The sequence below is a fragment of the Salvelinus fontinalis genome, unplaced genomic scaffold, assembly GCF_029448725.1.
Source record: "Salvelinus fontinalis isolate EN_2023a unplaced genomic scaffold, ASM2944872v1 scaffold_0006, whole genome shotgun sequence".
NCBI lineage: Eukaryota > Metazoa > Chordata > Actinopteri > Salmoniformes > Salmonidae > Salvelinus > Salvelinus fontinalis.
In genome coordinates this window covers 753591-776563 of record NW_026600215.1, presented here as the reverse complement: position 1 = coordinate 776563, position 22973 = coordinate 753591, and the positions used below count along the sequence as shown (strand labels likewise).

At 45.1% G+C, this 22973-nt stretch overlaps 1 protein-coding gene across 3 annotated transcripts in view; it reads left to right on the top strand.

The window, feature by feature from the left end:
• The window catches only part of cntn5 (contactin 5), a 737853-nt gene that overhangs the window by 473060 nt on the left and 241820 nt on the right, over positions 1-22973 (top strand). For all 3 annotated transcript variants that reach the window (XM_055910389.1, XM_055910391.1, XM_055910390.1), the window contains one exon: positions 20416-20518. In XM_055910389.1, coding sequence (XP_055766364.1) covers positions 20416-20518 — 103 coding nt within the window. The remainder of the gene's footprint in view (positions 1-20415; positions 20519-22973) is intronic.

The window sequence follows — 22973 nt, the reverse complement described above, 5'->3', positions numbered from 1 at the left end:
GGTGGCCAAGGGCCTCAGCTCTGCATGCCTTAGAGAGAGACAGTGTCAGGAATAGATATTCAGGAAGCTTTATCATAGTTTTCCCCTTGGTGGCCAAGGGCCGCAGCTCTGCATGCCTTAGAGAGAGACAGTGTCAGGAATAGATATTCAGGAAGCTTTATCATAGTATTCTCCTTGGTGGCCAAGGGCCGCAGCTCTGCATGCCTTAGAGAGAGACAGTGTCAGGAATAGATATTCAGGAAGCTTTATCATAGTTTTCCCCTTGGTGGCCAAGGGCCTCAGCTCTGCATGCCTTAGAGAGAGACAGTGTCAGGAATAGATATTCAGGAAGCTTTATCATAGTATTCCCCTTGGTGGCCAAGGGCCTCAGCTCTGCATGCCTTAGAGAGAGACAGTGTCAGGAATAGATATTCAGGAAGCTTTATCATAGTATTCCCCTTGGTGGCCAAGGGCCTCAGCTCTGCATGCCTTAGAGAGAGACAGTGTCAGGAATAGATATTCAGGAAGCTTTATCATAGTATTCCCCTTGGTGGCCAAGGGCCTCAGCTCTGCATGCCTTAGAGAGAGACAGTGTCAGGAATAGATATTCAGGAAGCTTTATCATAGTATTCCCCTTGGTGGCCAAGGGCCTCAGCTCTGCATGCCTTAGAGAGAGACAGTGTCAGGAATAGATATTCAGGAAGCTTTATCATAGTATTCCCCTTGGTGGCCAAGGGCCGCAGCTCTGCATGCCTTAGAGAGAGACAGTGTCAGGAATAGATATTCAGGAAGCTTTATCATAGTATTCCCCTTGGTGGCCAAGGGCCTCAGCTCTGCATGCCTTAGAGAGAGACAGTGTCAGGAATAGATGGTCAGGAAGCTTTATCATAGTATTCCCCTTGGTGGCCAAGGGCCTCAGCTCTGCATGCCTTAGAGAGAGACAGTGTCAGGAATAGATGGTCAGGAAGCTTTATCATAGTATTCCCCTTGGTGGCCAAGGGCCTCGGCTCTGCATGCCTTAGAGAGAGACAGTGTCAGGAATAGATATTCAGGAAGCTTTATCATAGTATTCCCCTTGGTGGCCAAGGGCCGCAGCTCTGCATGCCTTAGAGAGAGACAGTGTCAGGAATAGATATTCAGGAAGCTTTATCATAGTATTCCCCTTGGTGGCCAAGGGCCGCAGCTCTGCATGCCTTAGAGAGAGACAGTGTCAGGAATAGATATTCAGGAAGCTTTATCATAGTATTCCCCTTGGTGGCCAAGGGCCTCAGCTCTGCATGCCTTAGAGAGAGACAGTGTCAGGAATAGATATTCAGGAAGCTTTATCATAGTATTCCCCTTGGTGGCCAAGGGCCTCAGCTCTGCATGCCTTAGAGAGAGACAGTGTCAGGAATAGATATTCAGGAAGCTTTATCATAGTTTTCCCCTTGGTGGCCAAGGGCCTCAGCTCTGCATGCCTTAGAGAGAGACAGTGTCAGGAATAGATATTCAGGAAGCTTTATCATAGTATTCCCCTTGGTGGCCAAGGGCCTCAGCTCTGCATGCCTTAGAGAGAGACAGTGTCAGGAATAGATATTCAGGAAGCTTTATCATAGTATTCCCCTTGGTGGCCAAGGGCCTCAGCTCTGCATGCCTTAGAGAGAGACAGTGTCAGGAATAGATATTCAGGAAGCTTTATCATAGTATTCCCCTTGGTGGCCAAGGGCCGCAGCTCTGCATGCCTTAGAGAGAGACAGTGTCAGGAATAGATGGTCAGGAAGCTTTATCATTAGTAGCTTTGTCCAATCACGCACAATGTGCCCTGGCCAAACCAGCCATCAGGGAAATCATCTCTCCCGCATAAAATTAACTGAATCAATGGTTGTCATTGGTGAATGGGATGCTAGGGCTTTCAAACTGTTAGCCTCTCAGGGGCCACTCTAGGCTCGGACGGCGGTGCTGGAGAAAGGAGAGGGTGTTGGATTCAGGTGAGTCTCTCTCTCTCTTTCTCTCTCTTCTCTAACCGGAGGAGTTTTGATACATCTGGCTACACAGAGGATCGCTCAACATCACCTAGTGCAGCGCTGGTGCTTGTCATAGTCAAGGTCTCAGAGGGTCATTGAAAATGAGCTCCAAGGTTCCCAATGCGTTTAACTGAAAAGGACTTTCATGACCCGGGAAAACAGGTATCGGTTGGCATTGCAGTTGATGTGGCAGCAGGTAGCATTTTACCATGAGGTACGATATCCTCTCCAGCTCATCTCTGTCTGGATTTGCACAACCTTGTTTTGTGAATCACTCCTTGGAGACATAACGCTAAGCTCATTACCATAGTAAATCAGATTGTTCCTCTCATTTACAAAGATGGAATACGAGGAGAGGAAGTGGTCCCCGTGATCTGGATGTCAGGCCTATGTTCAGACGTCATTTAAACACGGATTCATACAAGAACACAAGCAGAGGAGATAGCCTGATAGGACATGTTAGACAGAGTCCTTCTCCTTCTTCTTCTAGTAACAGGTGGCTTTCTTACCTCAGGTGGTGGAAAATGCGAATTTTTGTATTATCCATATTTGTGGCCAATGAATGGTGTGGTGTGGTTATCGGGGAGAGGATATTTAATTAAATGGTGTGGTGTGGTTGTCGGGGAGGGGGTAGTGAATTAAACGGTGTGGTGTGGTGTGGTTGTCGGGGAGGGGTAGTGAATTAAATGTTGTGGTGAGGTTATCGGGGAGGGGGTAGTGAATTAAACGGTGTGGTGTGGTGTGGTTGTCGGGGAGGGGTAGTGAATTAAACGGTGTGGTGTGGTGTGGTTGTCGGGGAGGGGTAGTGAATTAAATGTTGTGGTGAGGTTATCGGGGAGGGGGTAGTGAATTAAACGGTGTGGTGTGGTGTGGTTGTCGGGGAGGGGTAGTGAATTAAACGGTGTGGTGTGGTGTGGTTGTCGGGGAGGGGTAGTGAATTAAATGTTGTGGTGAGGTTATCGGGGAAGGGTATTTAAAAGCCGAGAGACGTGGGTAGTTCTGTCACGGCCGTCTTCGGAAGGAGACCAAGGTGCCGCGTGGTGAGCGTACATTTTCCTTTATTATATTTAAATGTCGCCAAGAAGACAAGAAACGAAGTAACAACCATGAAGCTTAACAGGGCTATAGTGCCACTAACAAAGATAACTACCCACAAACACCAAAGGAAAAAAGGCTGCTTAAGTCTGATTCCCAATCAGAGAGAACGATAGACAGCTGTCCCTGTTTGAGAACCATACCCGGCCAAAACATAGAAATTCAAAACATAGAAATATAGAAACCAGAATGCCCACCCTAGTCACACCTTGGCCTAACCAAAATAGAGAATAAAAACCTCTCTATGGCCAGGGCATGACAGAGACTCTCTAAGAGGTTAGTCTCTCTCAGAGGTTAGTCTCTCAGAGGTTAGTCTCTCTCAGAAGGTAGGCTCTCTAAGAGGGTAGACTCTCTAAGAGGGTAGGTTCTCTCAGAGGGTAGGCTCTCTCATAAGGTAGGTTCTCAAAGAGGGTAGTCTCTCTCAGAGGGTAGGCTCTCGTAGAGGGTAGGTTCTCAAAGAGGGTAATCTCTCTAAGAGGGTAGACTCTCTAAGAGGGTAGTTCCTCTCAGAAGGTAGGTTCTCAAAGAGTGTAGTCTCTCTCTGAGGGTAGGCTCTCTCAGAAGGTAGGTTCTCAAAGAGGGTAGTCTCTCTCAGAGGGTAGGCTCTCTCAGAAGGTAGGTTCTCAAAGAGGGTAGTCTCTCTAAGAGGGTAGACTCTCTAAGAGGGTAGGCTCTCTCAGAAGGTAGGTTCTCAAAGAGTGTAGTCTCTCTCAGAGGGTAGGCTCTCTTAGAGGGTAGGTTCTCAAAGAGGGTAGTCTCTCTAAGAGGGTAGACTCTCTAAGAGGGTAGGCTCTCTCAGAAGGTAGGTTCTCAAAGAGGGTAGACTCTCTAAGAGGGTAGTCTCTCTCAGAGGGTAGGCTCTCTCAGAGGGTAGGCTCTCTCAGATGGTAGTCTCTCTCAGAGGGTAGACTCTCTCAGAAGGTAGGTTCTCTAAGAGGGTAGACTGTCTCAAAGGGTAGGTTCTCTCAGAGGGTAGACTCTCTCAGAAGGTAGGTTCTCTCAGAGGGTAGACTCTCTCAAAGGGTAGGTTCTCTCAGAGGGTAGACTCTCTCAGAAGGTAGGTTCTCTCAGAGGTTAGACTCCAAAACATAAAGGTGTCTAATACGATGCGCCATTCAACCGTACAGCCCACCAAACACTTTCTTGGCAGACACCTCTCGCATATTCAGCCTGTACCGAGAATTTGGGTATAAAAGGATGAAAATGATATTGGCACACCTCACTGCTGAACCCTTCGGCGCCTGCAAGCTGTGTCTTCACCCAGATGCTGGAGTCTGACCAATCAGAGGGTGCAATCTATGCCTCTGTCCAGTGAGATGCTGGCATCTGTGCCCCAGTGAAAGTGGATGGTAATTACCTTGGAGGTTTAGAAGCTCAAGCTGGATCTGTGTGTTGCCTCACCTCTGTCCTGCCCTGGTTCTAACACTCTTAATCAAACCTGCCTCACCTCTGTCCTGCCCTGGTTCTAACACTCTTAATCAAACCTGCCTCACCTCTCTCCTGCCCTGGTTCTAACACTCTTAATCAAACCTGCCTCACCTCTGTCCTGCCCTGGTTCTAACACTCTTAATCAAACCTGCCTCACCTCTGTCCTGCCCTGGTTCTAACACTCTTAATCAAACCTGCCTCACCTCTGTCCTGCTCTGGTTCTAACACTCTTAATCAAACCTGCCTCACCTCTGTCCTGCCCTGGTTCTAACACTCTTAATCAAACCTGCCTCACCTCTGTCCTGCTCTGATTCTAACACTCTTAATCAAACCTGCCTCACCTCTGTCCTGCCCTGGTTCTAACACTCTTAATCAAACCTGCCTCACCTCTGTCCTGCCCTGGTTCTAACACTCTTAATCAAACCTGCCTCACCTCTGTCCTGCCCTGGTTCTAACACTCTTAATCAAACCTGCCTCACCTCTGTCCTGCCCTGGTTCTAACACTCTTAATCAAACCTGCCTCACCTCTGTCCTGCCCTGGTTCTAACACTCTTAATCAAACCTGCCTCACCTCTGTCCTGCCCTGGTTCTAACACTCTTAATCAAACCTGCCTCACCTCTGTCCTGTCCTGGTTCTAACACTCTTAATCAAACCTGCCTCACCTCTGTCCTGTCCTGGTTCTAACACTCTTAATCAAACCTGCCTCACCTCTGTCCTGCCCTGGTTCTAACACTCTTAATCAAACCTGCCTCACTGCATCTGGGCTCTGTTACACCCCTGCGGTAAAGTCATGGATCTTCCCTTCACTACGCAACGGGAGGAGATGAGGAGAACGGAGACAGACAGGCAGACAGACGTTTACCATTGTCAAACACCTGAAATAAGCTTTTTCTACAGCCAGTATTTTCTGCATACCTCTTGAGCTGTCTGTTTTAAAGAAATATAATACGCTTCTCTCCATTTCTGTAAAAATCTGCGTAAAATATTTAAAGGAATGTCAGTTTAATTCAGTACATTTAGTAATACATTTTTGCTTGCTTTTCTAAAGTGTAGCAGCCTTGGCAGCAGACAGATAAGATAGTTATAAACAAGCTACTATAACTGTATTGATAGTTTGAAATGGCTTACAGAGAAACAAAACATTTTAGTTGTATTTATTCATCAAGAACGAATCAATAGGCTACTTAGCTTGATCAAATTAATTTACAAACATACATCCTGCAAGTCCTACCCATCACCGGCAGCTAGATTCAAATCAAATGTTGTGGGTTGCTCTGCACTCTCTCCTCGTCCACTGACGATACTGTTTGCACGCACTAGACTATCTAGCGTCCTGCCTAGCATAGCTTTGCTCCGTGGTGCACCTTGGAAATAACAGCCTTACTAGTCAGAGTGACTGGGGGGAGGGTACTCTTCTCCTGGTCCAGTCAGAGTGACTGGGGGGAGGGTACTCTTCTCCTGGTCCAGTCAGAGTGACTGGGGGGGAGGGTACTCTTCTCCTGGTCCAGTCAGAGTGACTGGGGGGAGGGTACTCTTTTCCTGGTCCAGTCAGAGTGACTGGGGGGAGGGTACTCTTCTCCTGGTCCAGTCAGAGTGACTGGGGGGAGGGTACTCTTCTCCTGGTCCAGTCAGAGTGACTGGGGGGAGGGTACTCTTCTCCTGGTCCAGTCAGAGTGACTGGGGGGAGGGTACTCTTCTCCTGGTCCAGTCAGAGTGACTGGGGGGAGGGTACTCTTCTCCTGGTCCAGTCAGAGTGACTGGGGGGGAGGGTACTCTTCTCCTGGTCCAGTCAGAGTGACTGGGGGGAGGGTACTCTTCTCCTGGTCCAGTCAGAGTGACTGGGGGGGAGGGTACTCTTTTCCTGGTCCAGTCAGAGTGACTGGGGGGAGGGTACTCTTCTCCTGGTCCAGTCAGAGTGACTGGGGGGAGGGTACTCTTCTCCTGGTCCAGTCAGAGTGACTGGGGGGGAGGGTACTCTTTTCCTGGTCCAGTCAGAGTGACTGGGGGGAGGGTACTCTTCTCCTGGTCCAGTCAGAGTGACTGGGGGGAGGGTACTCTTTTCCTGGTCCAGGTAGAGTGACTGGGGGGAGGGTACTCTTCTCCTGGTCCAGTCAGAGTGACTGGGGGGGAGGGTACTCTTCTCCTGGTCCAGTCAGAGTGACTGGGGGGAGGGTACTCTTCTCCTGGTCCAGTCAGAGTGACTGGGGGGAGGGTACTCTTCTCCCGGTCCAGTCAGAGTGACTGGGGGGAGGGTACTCTTTTCCCGGTCCAGTCAGAGTGACTGGGGGGAGGGTACTCTTTTCCCGGTCCAGTCAGAGTGACTGGGGGGAGGGTACTCTTTTCCCGGTCCAGTCAGAGTGACTTGGGGGGAGGGTACTCTTCTCCTGGTCCAGTCAGAGTAACTGGGGGGAGGGTACTCTTCTCCTGGTCCAGTCAGAGTGACTGGGGGAGGGTACTCTTCTCCTGGTCCAGTCAGAGTGACTGGGGGGAGGGTACTCTTCTCCTGGTCCAGTCAGAGTGACTGGGGGGAGGGAACTCTTCTCCTGGTCCAGTCAGAGTGACTGGGGGGAGGGTACTCTTCTCCCGGTCCAGTCAGAGTGACTGGGGGGGAGGGTACTCTTCTCCTGGTCCAGTCAGAGTGACTGAGGGGGGGGTACTCTTCTCCCGGTCCAGTCAGAGTGACTGGGGGGAGGGTACTCTTCTCCTGGTCCAGGTAGAGTGACTGGGGGGAGGGTACTCTTCTCCTGGTCCAGTCAGAGTGACTGGGGGGAGGGTACTCTTTCCCCGGTCCAGTCAGTCTTCTCCCTTCAACTAAATTCCTCTGATACGCCAATGCCCTTGTGCCCATGACACCTCTGAACCATGAAGTATTTGGGCACATTAATATATAGTTTGCCCTATTCATGAGCGCTTGACTTTGTCTGAAAGTAAAAAAATTAACAATATTATTTTACTGAAAAAAATATGTTTTTTTTATACATTTCCTCCAATTCTACACTTGCTTCAAAAACAGATCCATATTCATGAACAGAACACAAGCATTTTTCTTAGGTTCTGATACAATACAATGATACAATACAAGGTCAGAAAAAAAATATGTGCACATTTATCTATATGCCAACAGTGAGCAACAACACATCATTTATCATAACCATTACATTTATCAAATCCTAATTGCTAAATTGCCCCAAATTCACTGAGTGTACAAAACATTAAGAACACCTGCTCTTTCCATGACTGACCAGGTGATTCCAGGTGAAAGATAAGTTCCCTTATTGATGTCACTTGTTAAATCCACTTCAATCAGTGTAGATGAAGGGGAGGAGACGGGTTGAAGAAGGATGTTTAAACCTTGAGACAATTGAGACATGGATTGTTTATGTGTGCCACGGGGTATGGTAGTAGGTGCCAGGTGCACCGGTCTGAGTGTGTCAAGAACTGCAACGCTGCTGGGGTTTTCATGCTCAACAGTTTCACGTGTTTATCTGTCACGTTCCTGACCTGTTTTCCTTTGTTTTGTATTCATTTTAGTTGGTCAGGGCGTGAGTTGGGTGGGTTTGTCTATGTTTGTATTTCTATGTTGGGAGTTTGTGTTCGGCCTGGTATGATTCTCAATCAGAGACAGCTGTCAATCGTTGTCCCTGATTGAGAGTCATACTTAGGCAGCCTGGGTTTCACCTGTGTTTTGTGGGTGTTTGTTTCCTGTGTCAGTGTTTGGACCACACAGGACTGTTTAAGGTTAGTCACGTTTGTTATTTTGTAGGTTTAAGTGTTTTCTTGTTGTTTCATTAAATCATGAACACTTAGCTCTCCGCACCATGCTCCTCCTCGTCTGAGGAGGAGAACGACATTGACTGCCTTAACATTATCAAGAATTAGCTTTAAGCTTTTAGCTTTAAGCACCAGCTGTCAGAGCAGCTCATATATTACTGCACCTGTACATAGCCCATCTATAATTTAGCCCAAACAACTACCTCTTTACCTACTGTATTTATTTATTTTGCTCCTTTGCACCCCATTATTTCTATCTCTACTTTGCACCTTCTTCCACTGCAAACCAACCATTCCAGTGTTTTTTTTTTTACTTGCTATATTGTATTTACTTCGCCACCATGGCCTTTTTAATATTTTTATTTATATATATATATTATTTGCCTTCACCTCCCTTATCTCACCTCACTTGCTCACATTGTATATAGACTTATTTTTCACTGTATTATTGACTGTATGTTTGTTTTACTCCATGTGTAACTATGTGTTGTTGTATGTGTCGAACTGCTTTGCTTTATCTTGGCCAGGTCGCAATTGTAAATGAGAACGTGTTCTCAACTAGCCTACCTGGTTAAATAAAGGTGAAATAAAATAAAATAAAAAAAATGTCCACCATCCAAAGGACATCAAGCCAACTTGACACAGCTATGGGAAGCATTGGAGCCAACATGGGCCAGCATCACCGTGGGAAGCATTGGAGCCAACATGGGCCAGCATCACCGTGGGAAGCATTGGAGTCAACATGGGCCAGCATCCCTGTGGAACTCTTTCCACACCTTGTAGAGTGTGTGCCCCGGCAAATTGAGGCTGTTCTGAGGGAAAAAAGGGGTGCAACTCAATATTAGGAAGGTGTTCCTAATATTTTGTACACTCAGTGTGTATCTAGTCAATAAAAAAACAAGAGCCATGTCAGATTGATTTATTGATGTATAATATCAACTGGTTATATTATATGTATGTTGGAACACAGTCTCAACAAGGCAGTAACCTCAGCATTGGCACTTGCTTGTAGAAGCATATGGCATAGCCTTGATTTGTTAATTTAGCAGACAAGATATTCTTATTTCCTGAGCCCTTATCACATTCAAGTATTTTATAGTAAAAAAAATGCCATGATGTGAAATAACAGAATAAAATAGAACAGAATGTTTTTCCGATGAAAAAAAGTTGCCAGTGCGAATTGATGCTTCTGGAACGGTTATTCTCGAAGAGAGATCATTTGAAACGGGGCTCAATTTGGTGAGTTGAAAGTAAAAAAATTGCACGGTTACAGACCTAAATGTATCTTATTTTCGATAGACAGACATTCAATTTAGTTTATTCTGCCTGTTCTTTGGGATGGACAATTCTACAGTGAACACTGTATGGGAATGAATTACGGCCACAAGGCAAAACACAGGCGGCAGATGGTTGGAGTCTTACAATGTTTATTAATCCAAAAGGAGTTGGCAAGAGAATGGCCAGGTAAAAGGTCAAAACCAGATCAGAATCCAGGAGGTACAGAGTGGCAGACAGGCTCGTAGTCAAGGCAGGCAGAAAGGTCAGGCAGGCGGGTACAGAGTCCAGAAACAGGCATGGGTCAAAACCGGGAGGAATAGAAAAAGGAGAATAGCAAAAAGCAGGAAAAACGCTGGTTGTCTGGGAAAACATACAAGACGAACTGGCACAGAGAGACAGGAAACACAGGGATAAATACACTGGTACAGAGAGACAGGAAACACAGGTACAGAGAGACAGGAAACACAGGGATAAATACACTGGGAAAAACAAGTGACACCTGGTGGGGGTGGAGACAATCACAAGGACAGGTGAGACAGATCAAGGTGTGACAACAACATCTGTTTGGTGAGTAGTGCTCAGCTTAATGATTCAGATGAAAATACTCTATTTTTCTTTATCAAACTAATTGTGGAACCTGTCTATGTTTAGATTATAGACTTGCCGTCGGCAAATCAATTCTGAATTGCAGGTCGCAGTGGAAAAAAAGAACGGATGCAATTATTCCAAAACTGCAGCTCGATGTTGGAACACATATATCCCTGCAGCTCGATGTTGGAACACATATATCCCTGCAGCTCGATGTTGGACCACATATATCCAGCAGCTCGATGTTGGAACACATATATCCCTGCAGCTCGATGTTGGGACACATATATCCCTGCAGCTCGATGTTGGAACACATATATCCCTGCAGCTCGATGTTGGGACACATATATCCCTGCAGCTCGATGTTGGAACACATATATCCAGCAGCTCGATGTTGGAACACATATATCCCTGCAGCTCGATGTTGGGACACATATATCCCTGCAGCTCGATGTTGGAACACATATATCCAGCAGCTCGATGTTGGAACACATATATCCCTGCAGCTCGATGTTGGAACACATATATCCCTGCAGCTCGATGTTGGAACACATATATCCCTGCAGCTCGATGTTGGAACACATATATCCCTGCAGCTCGATGTTGGAACACATATATCCCTGCAGCTCGATGTTGGAACACATATATCCAGCAGCTCGATGTTGGAACACATATATCCCTGCAGCACGATGTTGGAACACATATATCCCTGCAGCTCGATGTTGGAACACATATATCCCTGCAGCTCGATGTTGGAACACATATATCCCTGCAGCTCGATGTTGGAACACATATATCCCTGCAGCTCGATGTTGGAACACATATATCCCTGCAGCTCGATGTTGGAACACATATATCCAGCAGCTCGATGTTGGAACACATATATATCCCTGCAGCTCGATGTTGGAACACATATATCCCTGCAGCTCGATGTTGGAACACATATATCCAGCAGCTCGATGTTGGAACACATATATCCCTGCAGCTCGATGTTGGAACACATATATCCCTGCAGCTCGATGTTGGAACACATATAACCCAGCAGCTCGATGTTGGAACACATATATCCAGCAGCTCGATATTGGAACACATATATCCCTGCAGCTCGATGTTGGAACACATATATCCCTGCAGCTCGATGTTGGAACACATATATCCCTGCAGCTCGATGTTGGAACACATATATCCAGCAGCTCGATGTTGGAACACATATATCCCTGCAGCTCGATGTTGGAACACATATATCCCTGCAGCTCGATGTTGGAACACATATATCCAGCAGCTCGATGTTGGAACACATATATCCCTGCAGCACGATGTTGGAACACATATATCCCTGCAGCTCGATGTTGGAACACATATAACCCAGCAGCTCGATGTTGGAACACATATATCCAGCAGCTCGATGTTGGAACACATATATCCCTGCAGCTCGATGTTGGAACACATATATCCCTGCAGCTCGATGTTGGAACACATATATCCCTGCAGCTCGATGTTGGAACACATATATCCCTGCAGCTCGATGTTGGAACACATATATCCAGCAGCTCGATGTTGGAACACATATATCCCTGCAGCTCGATGTTGGAACACATATATCCCTGCAGCTCGATGTTGGAACACATATATCCCTGCAGCTCGATGTTGGAACACATATATCCCTGCAGCTCGATGTTGGAACACATATAACCCAGCAGCTCGATGTTGGAACACATATATCCAGCAGCTCGATATTGGAACACATATATCCCTGCAGCTCGATGTTGGAACACATATATCCCTGCAGCTCGATGTTTGAACACATATATCCCTGCAGCTCGATGTTGGTACACATATATCCAGCAGCTCGATGTTGGAACACATATATCCCTGCAGCTCGATGTTGGAACACATATATCCCTGCAGCTCGATGTTGGAACACATATATCCAGCAGCTCGATGTTGGGACACATATATCCCTGCAGCTCGATGTTGGTACACATATATCCAGCAGCTCGATGTTGGAACACATATATCCCTGCAGCTCGATGTTGGAACACATATATCCAGCAGCTCGATGTTGGAACACATATATCCAGCAGCTCGATAGTGGAACACATATATCCCTGCAGCTCGATAGTGGAACACATATATCCCTGCAGCTCGATAGTGGAACACATATATCCAGCAGCTCGATGTTGGAACACATATATCCCTGCAGCTCGATGTTGGGACACATATATCCAGCAGCTCGATGTTGGAACACATATATCCAGCAGCTCGATGTTGGAACACATATATCCCTGCAGCTCGATGTTGGAACACATATATCCCTGCAGCTCGATGTTGGAACACATATATCCCTGCAGCTCGATGTTGGAACACATATATCCCTGCAACTCGATGTTGGAACACATATATCCAGCAGCTCGATGTTGGAACACATATATCCCTGCAGCTCGATGTTGGAACACATATATCCCTGCAGCTCGATGTTGGAACACATATATCCCTGCAGCTCGATGTTGGAACACATATATCCAGCAGCTCGATGTTGGAACACATATATCCAGCAGCTCGATGTTGGAACACATATATCCCTGCAGCTCGATGTTGGAACACATATATCCCTGCAGCTCGATGTTGGAACACATATATCCCTGCAGCTCGATGTTGGAACACATATATCCCTGCAGCTCGATGTTGGAACACATATATCCCTGCAGCTCGATGTTGGAACACATATATCCAGCAGCTCGATGTTGGAACACATATATCCCTGCAGCACGATGTTGGAACACATATATCCCTGCAGCTCGATGTTGGAACACATATAACCCAGCAGCTCGATGTTGGAACACATATATCCAGCAGCTCGATGTTGGAACACATATATCCCTGCAGCTCGATGTTGGAACACATATATCCCTGCAGCTCGATGTTGGAACACATATATCCCTGCAGCTCGATGTTGGAACACATATATCCCTGCAGCTCGATGTTGGAACACATATATCCAGCAGCTCGATGTTGGAACACATATATCCCTGCAGCTCGATGTTGGAACACATATATCCCTGCAGCTCGATGTTGGAACACATATATCCAGCAGCTCGATGTTGGAACACATATATCCCTGCAGCTCGATGTTGGAACACATATATCCCTGCAGCTCGATGTTGGAACACATATAACCCAGCAGCTCGATGTTGGAACACATATATCCAGCAGCTCGATATTGGAACACATATATCCCTGCAGCTCGATGTTGGAACACATATATCCCTGCAGCTCGATGTTTGAACACATATATCCCTGCAGCTCGATGTTGGTACACATATATCCAGCAGCTCGATGTTGGAACACATATATCCCTGCAGCTCGATGTTGGAACACATATATCCAGCAGCTCGATGTTGGGACACATATATCCCTGCAGCTCGATGTTGGTACACATATATCCAGCAGCTCGATGTTGGAACACATATATCCCTGCAGCTCGATGTTGGAACACATATATCCAGCAGCTCGATGTTGGAACACATATATCCAGCAGCTCGATAGTGGAACACATATATCCCTGCAGCTCGATAGTGGAACACATATATCCAGCAGCTCGATGTTGGAACACATATATCCCTGCAGCTCGATGTTGGGACACATATATCCAGCAGCTCGATGTTGGAACACATATATCCAGCAGCTCGATGTTGGAACACATATATCCCTGCAGCTCGATGTTGGAACACATATATCCCTGCAGCTCGATGTTGGAACACATATATCCCTGCAGCTCGATGTTGGAACACATATATCCCTGCAACTCGATGTTGGAACACATATATCCAGCAGCTCGATGTTGGAACACATATATCCCTGCAGCTCGATGTTGGAACACATATATCCCTGCAGCTCGATGTTGGAACACATATATCCCTGCAGCTCGATGTTGGAACACATATATCCAGCAGCTCGATGTTGGAACACATATATCCAGCAGCTCGATGTTGGAACACATATATCCCTGCAGCTCGATGTTGGAACACATATATCCCTGCAGCTCGATGTTGGAACACATATATCCCTGCAGCTCGATGTTGGAACACATATATCCCTGCAGCTCGATGTTGGAACACATATATCCAGCAGCTCGATAGTGGAACACATATATCCCTACTTCAATCAGACTGTTTTGAATTTGTGATAAAACTGTGGTCATTTGGCAAGGAATGTGACCATTTGCTTGTGATACACGCTGCTGAAATAATATGTAACAAACACCCTGAGTACATCAGATATGAAACAACCAATTCAAATTTAACAGCGCAACAAAATGGATGAACAATTGTATTTCTTTTTCATTGTCAACAGCAGTGGTGTAACTAGTTCTACCTGCATTGAATCAACAAAGTGGTGTGGTGAGGGAAGCAAAACTCTCCAGTGGTTAAACCCCCCCCAAAAAAAAAAATGTATCAACTCCAGATTTGTCTAAAATCCCAAATGAATCAGGAAGTAGCAGGGCCAGCTATAAGGACCCCTTGGGCATGTTCTCATTACATGTAGTGTAACAAGGCCACTCATGCTCTGGAAAAATCTCTACTTCTGATGGATTTTCTGTGCTAGGTGTTGTTTTATGTTTTAAATCTAGACAGACAATGTCTGAAATGCTAACGAATGTAGCCCTGGAGCACTTATATAGCCCTGTAAAACAAAACAAACATACATTTGGAGATTTGTATGACATATTTGAATAATAGAATGAAACAATCAAGGCCTTTAAACACTTGTTGGATATTCATTGTAAAAATGAAATACATGTTATGGTATCTGAAGTAATTTACATAAATCTTGTTAGTTGCATTTTATGGTGTCCGACACAATTGACATGAATCCAGGTAGTTGCATTTTATGGTGTCCGACACAATTGACATGAATCCAGGTAGTTGCATTTTATGGTGTCTGACATGATTGACAGGAATCGTGTTAATTGCATTTTATGGTGTCTGACATGATTGACAGGAATCGTGTTAATTGCATTTTATGGTGTCTGACATGATTGACAGGAATCGTGTTAATTGCATTTTATGGTGTCTGACATGATTGACAGGAATCGTGTTAATTGCATTTTATGGTGTCTGACATGATTGACAGGAATCGTGTTAATTGCATTTTATGGTGTCTGATGTAATTTAAATGAATCCAGTTAGTTGCATTTTACGAGAAAAAAATAGGACGGTGTTCCTTTACGTAGTGTGATAACTGATCATTTGGTCTATCAAAATATATATTTCAAATTTTGTTAATATTAAGAAAAACGTTTTTGGGGAAAAATGTGATATTCTCCCATCTTTCAAGAATCTCTGACATACGAGTTAGTCTAGATGTTATTCCCTGACATACGAGTTAGTCTAGATGTTAATCCCTGATATACGAGTTAGCCTAGATATTATTCCCTGATATACGAGTTAGCCTAGATGTTAATCCCTGACATACGAGTTAGCCTAGATGTTAATCCCTGATATACGAGTTAGCCTAGATATTAATCCCTGACATATGAGTTAGCCTAGATATTAATCCCTGACATACGAGTTAGCCTAGATATAAATCCCTGACATACGAGTTAGAGTAGATATTAATCCCTGACATATGAGTTAGCCTAGATATTAATCCCTGATATACGAGTTAGCCTAGATATTAATCCCTGACAAACGAGTTAGCCTAGATATTAATCCCTGACATACGAGTTAGCCTAGATATTAATCCCTGACATACGAGTTAGCCTAGATGTTAATCCCTGATACACGAGTTAGCCTAGATGTTAATCCCTGACATACAAATTAGACTAGATATTAATCCCTGACATACGAGTTAGCCTAGATATTAATCCCTGACATACGAGTTAGCCTAGATATTAATCCCTGACATACGAGTTAGCCTAGATAATAATCCCTGACATACGAGTTAGCCTAGAGGTTAATCCCTGACATACGAGTTAGCCTAGATAATAATCCCTGACATACGAGTTAGCCTAGATGTTAATCCCTGATACACGAGTTAGCCTAGAGGTTAATCCCTGATACACGAGTTAGCCTAGATGTTAATCCCTGACATACGAGTTAGCCTAGATGTTAATCCCTGATACACAAGTTAGTCTAGATGTTAATCCCTGATACACGAGTTAGCCTAGATATTATTCCCTGATATACGAGTTAGCCTAGATGTTAATCCCTGACATACGAGTTAGCCTAGATGTTAATCCCTGATATACGAGTTAGCCTAGATGTTAATCCCTGACATATGAGTTAGCCTAGATATTAATCCCTGACATACGAGTTAGCCTAGATATAAATCCCTGACATACGAGTTAGAGTAGATATTAATCCCTGACATATGAGTTAGCCTAGATATTAATCCCTGATATACGAGTTAGCCTAGATATTAATCCCTGACAAACGAGTTATTCTAGATATTAATCCCTGACATACGAGTTAGCCTAGATATTAATCCCTGACATACGAGTTAGCCTAGATGTTAATCCCTGATATACGAGTTAGCCTAGATGTTAATCCCTGACATACGAGTTAGCCTAGATATTAATCCCTGACATACGAGTTAGCCTAGATATTAATCCCTGACATACGAGTTAGCCTAGATATTAATCCCTGACATACGAGTTAGAGTAGATATTAATCCCTGACATATGAGTTAGCCTAGATATTAATCCCTGACATACGAGTTAGCCTAGATATTAATCCCTGACATACGAGTTAGCCTAGATATTAATCCCTGACATACGAGTTAGCCTAGAGGTTAATCCCTGATACACGAGTTAGCCTAGATATTAATCCCTGACATACGAGTTAGCCTAGATGTTAATCCCTGATACACAAGTTAGCCTAGATGTTAATCCCTGACATATGAGTTAGCCTAGATGTTAATCCCTGATACACGAGTTAGCCTAGATGTTAATCCCTGATACACGAGTTAGCCTAGATGTTAATCCCTGATACACGAGTTAGCCTAGATGTTAATCCCTGACATATGAGTTAGCCTAGATGTTAATCCCTGATACACGAGTTAGCCTAGATGTTATTCCCTGACATACAAGTTAGCCTAGATGTTACTCCCTGATACACGAGTTAGCCTAGATGTTAATCCCTGATACACGAGTTAGCCTAGATGTTAATCCCTGACATACGAGTTAGCCTAGATATTAATCCCTGACATATGAGTTAGCCTAGATATTAATCCCTGACATACGAGTTAGATATCTTAGTTTGTTATTTGGGTTTCTAAGTCAGTGTTTATAATCATCTTTCCATTTATATTTCCTCCAACTCAAATGTTTCCGTTACTTCCTTCACTTGGAGCAGGATGTGAAACCAAAGTGTAATAATCTACTTTCATCAAGACTGGGATTTAAAGAGGCTTTGACGGGTTTCAAGGCACAGACTGTGTCCTGTAATTGGTTGCCGTGACTTGCCATGAACAAGAAAGCATAAAGAAGAAGAATTAATTGGCTCAATAAATAAATTAAATTGGAACATAAAACAGGCCATGTACAGGATGTAAATGCAGTTGTTTTATTGGGGGAGGGGAGCACACAGAACTCGGGAAGCATTTCATTCTAACAATTTGCTAGTTCTACCCACATCTCATCATGTATAGTCATTAGCCCACATCTCAACATGTACAGCCATTAGCCCACATCTCAACATGTACAGTCATTAGCCCACATCTCAACATGTACAGCCCACATCTCAACATGCACAGTCATTAGCCCACATCTCAACATGTACAGCCATTAGCCCACATCTCAACATGTATAGTCATTAGCCCACATCTCAACATGTACAGTCATTAGCCCACATCTCAACATGTACAGCCATTAGCCCACATCTCAACATGTACAGTCATTAGCCCACATCTCAACATGTACAGCCCACATCTCAACATGTAAAGTCATTATCCCAAAACTCATCATGTAGAGCCATTAGCCCACATCTCAACATGTACAGTCATTAGCCCACATCTCAACATGTACAGTCATTAGCCCACATCTCAACATGTACAGCCATTAGCCCACATCTCAACATGTACAGCCATTAGCCCACATCTCAACATGTACAGTCATTAGCCCACATCTCAACATGTACAGTCATTAGCCCACATCTCAACATGTACAGCCATTAGCCCACATCTCAACATGTACAGTCATTAGCCCACATCTCAACATGTACAGTCATTAGCCCACATCTCAACATGTACAGTCATTAGCCCACATCTCAACATGTATAGTCATTAGCCCACATCTCAACATGTATAGTCATTAGCCCACATCTCAACATGTACAGCCATTAGCCCACATCTCAACATGTACACCCATTAGCCCACATATCAACATGTACAGTCATTAGCCCACATCTCAACATGTACAGTCATTAGCCCACATCTCAACATGTACAGCCCACATCTCAACATGTACAGCCCACATCTCAACATGTACAGTCATTAGCCCACATCTCAACATGTACAGTCATTAGCCCACATCTCAACATGTACAGTCATTAGCCCACATCTCAACATGTACAGTCATTAGCCCACATTTCAACATGTACAGTCATTAGCCCACATCTCAACATGTACAGTCATTAGCCCACATCTCAACATGTACAGTCATTAGCCCACATCTCAACATGTATAGTCATTAGCCCACATCTCAACATGTACAGTCATTAGCCCACATCTCAACATGTACAGTCATTAGCCCACATCTCAACATGTACAGTCATTAGCCCACATCTCAACATGTACAGTCATTAGCCCACATCTCAACATGTACAGTCATTAGCCCACATCTCAACATGTACAGTCATTAGCCCACATCTCAACATGTACAGTCATTAGCCCACATCTCAACATGTACAGTCATTAGCCCACATCTCAACATGTACAGTCCACATCTCACCATGTACAGTCATTAGCCCACATCTCAACATGTACAGCCATTAGCCCACATCTCAACATGTACAGTCATTAGCCCACATCTCAACATGTACAGCCATTAGCCCACATCTCAACATGTACAGCCCACATCTCAACATGTATAGTCATTAGCCCACATCTCAACATGTACAGCCCACATCTCAACATGTACAGCCCACATCTCAACATGTACAGTCATTAGCCCACATCTCAACATGTACAGTCCACATCTCAACATGTACAGTCATTAGCCCACATCTCAACATGTACAGCCATTAGTCCACATCTCAACATGTACAGCCATTAGCCCACATCTCAACATGTACAGCCCACATCTCAACATGTACAGTCATTAGCCCACATCTCAACATGTACAGTCATTAGCCCACATCTCAACATGTACAGTCATTAGCCCACATTTCAACATGTACAGTCATTAGCCCACATCTCAACATGTACAGTCATTAGCCCACATTTCAACATGTACAGTCATTAGCCCACATCTCAACAGAATCCTAATCGTTTATTGTCTTTTTTTCCATCGATAAAACAAGGGAGGGTGTGTGAGTCCGTCTGTGAGTGTGTAGGTGTGTCCGTCCTACCGTCTATTATGTCTTATATGTGTTTGTGTGTATGTGTGTATGTGTGTATGTGTGTATGTGTGTATGTGTGTATGTGTGTATGTGTGTTTGTGTGTATGTGTGTATGTGTGTATGTGTGTATGTGTGTATGTGTGTTTGTGTGTTTGTGTGTTTGTGTGTATGTGTGTTTGTGTGTATGTGTGTTTGTGTGTATGTGTGTTTGTGTGTATGTGTGTGGTGCTGGTGGTATTCCTGAAGTCTGGTGCTTCATGTGGTCACTAGCTGTATCTGTCCATTAGTTCAACGGTGTGTCTAGCTGTGTATAAAGTCATGACACGGTCTACAGATGAAGGCATTTTGAAGCTTAGCAGCTCAACTTGTGTAATGGTTGTTTTCACAAACGCCCGTAGTACAAAACACACACACACATACACACACACACACACACACACACACACACACACACACACACACACACACACACACACACACACACACACACACACACACACACACACACACACACACACACACACCAGTATATCATCAGCACACTGCATCTTAGACATATGCAGCACAGATTCAACATACAGTACAGTCTTTATCTGACTTTTCTCAGAGCGTCTTTCTTCAGGCACGGTCTGTTAATTGACAAGGTTGGACATGGCTGGGGAATTTGTCTGTTGTTTTATAGCTCTCTTTCCTCTGTTGTCGTGTTTTACAGGTCTAATGGGAGAATATGAGCCTAAAATCGAGGTGCATTTCCCCCTGTCTGTCCCGGCTGCCAGAGGAGTCACGGTGAGGCTGGAGTGTTTCGCTCTGGGGAAGTAAGTACAGAAACATGCAAGCTGTATTATACCCCTGAACGTACATATTCATCCTTTATAGTGAAACTTAGGGTTACAATTCATCGAATTAGCATAGTCCCGATTCCTGGAATTGGGGAGGAATAAACAGGAAATCTGGGAATTCATCAACCAGGATTTCTGGAAAATTTGGGAATTTTGGGAAATTTACCAGAATTTTGCCACCCTCAGCAAAAACTGAGGGTTTGCACAACCAAAGAATTTCTGCACAAACTGTCAGAAGCCGTCTCAGTGAATCTCATCTGCGTACTCATCGTCCTCACCAGGGTCTTGACTTGACTACAGTTTGTCGTTGTAACTGTGAAAGATGGATCCGGCCAAGATCAGGGCTGTGAAAGACGGATCCGGCCCAGATCGGTGCTGTGAAAGACGGATCCGGCCAAGATTAGGGCTGTGAAAGATGGATCCGGCCAAGATTACGGCTGTGAAAGATGGATCCGGCCAAGATCAGGGCTGTGAAAGACGGATCCGGCCAAGATTAGGGCTGTGAAAGATCGATCCGGCCAAGATTAGGGCTGTGAAAGACGGATCCGGCCAAGATCAGGGCTGTGAAAGACCGATCCGGCCAAGATCAGGGCTGTGAAAGATGGATCCGGCCAAGATTAGGGCTGTGAAAGATGGATCCGGCCAAGATCAGGGCTGTGAAAGACGGATCCGGCCAAGATTAGGGCTGTGAAAGATCGATCCGGCCAAGATTAGGGCTGTGAAAGATCGATCCGGTCAAGATTAGGGCTGTGAAAGACGGATCCGGCCAAGATCAGGGCTGTGAAAGACCGATCCGGCCAAGATTAGGGCTGTGAAAGATGGATCCGGCCAAGATTAGGGCTGTGAAAGATGGATCCGGCCAAGATTAGGGCTGTGAAAGATGGAAACAATTGTTTACGCTGCTAAAATGAGTGCCAGGCAGCCCCCGGGGGCAGGTTTCAGACAGACAAACGGTCATGACAACAGGTTAGTTGGTTGAAGATGTTTTTCACCCTCTTGTTGACCTCTTAACGCAAAGCTTTACGGCATGTTTTGCATATCAAGATACGTTTTAGTTTCCAACCATAATCCTGTATCGTCCCTACTTCATATTTTGGTGTGGAGTTATTATTTGTGTTGAATAATGTATGACTGAGTTCTATCTAGAGACAGCGTCTAATCTGACGCTAACACTAAAGGAACCTGGTAATTATTTACATTGCTTTCAAGGGGCTGCTATCTAAGTCAGTCATTTACAGTTAATTATCCACTTTAGAATAAGTCGTTACCAAAACCTATAGACATTGCGCTGACTGTGTCCTTACTCTAATATCACCTCCTCTGTATCCTTACTCTCCCATCACCTCCTCTGACTGTGTCCTTACTCTCCCATCACCTCCTCTGACTGTGTCCTTACTCTCCCATCTCCTCCTCCTCTGTATCCTTACTCTCCCATCACCTCCTCCTCTGTGTCCTTACTCTCCCATCACCTCCTCTGTGTCCTTACTCTCCCAACACCTCCTCTGACTGTGTCCTTACTCTCCCATCACCTCTTCTGACTGTGTCCTTACTCTCCCATCACCTCCTTTGACTGTGTCCTTACTCTCCCATCACCTCTTCTGACTGTGTCCTTACTCTCCCATCTCCTCCTCTGACTGTGTCCTTACTCTCCCATCACCTCTTCTGACTGTGTCCTTACTCTCCCATCACCTCCTCTGACTGTGTCCTTACTCTCCCATCACCTCCTCCTCTGTGTCCTTACTCTCCCATCACCTCCTCCTCTGTGTCCTTACTCTAATATCACCTCCTCTGTGTCCTTACTCTCCCATCTCCTCCTCTGTGTCCTTACTCTCCCATCACCTCCTCTGACTGTGTCCTTACTCTCTCATCACCTCCTCTGACTGTGTCCTTACTCTCCCATCACCTCCTCTGACTGTGTCCTTACTCTCCCATCTCCTCCTCTGTGTCCTTACTCTCCCATCACCTCCTCTGACTGTGTCCTTACTCTCCCATCTCCTCCTCTGACTGTGTCCTTACTCTCCCATCACCTCCTCCTCTGTATCCTTACTCTCCCATCTCCTCCTCTGTATCCTTACTCTCCCATCACATCCTCTGACTGTGTCCTTACTCTCCCATCACCTCCTCCTCTGTGTCCTTACTCTCCCATCACCTCCTCCTCTGTGTCCTTACTCTCCCATCACCTCCTCTGTGTCCTTACTCTCCCATCACCTCCTCTGACTGTGTCCTTACTCTCCCATCTCCTCCTCTGACTGTGTCCTTACTCTCCCATCTCCTCCTCCTCTGTATCCTTACTCTCCCATCACCTCCTCCTCTGTGTCCTTACTCTCCCATCACCTCCTCTGTGTCCTTACTCTCCCAACACCTCCTCTGACTGTCTCCTTACTCTCCCATCACCTCCTCTGACTGTATCCTTACTCTCCCATCACCACCT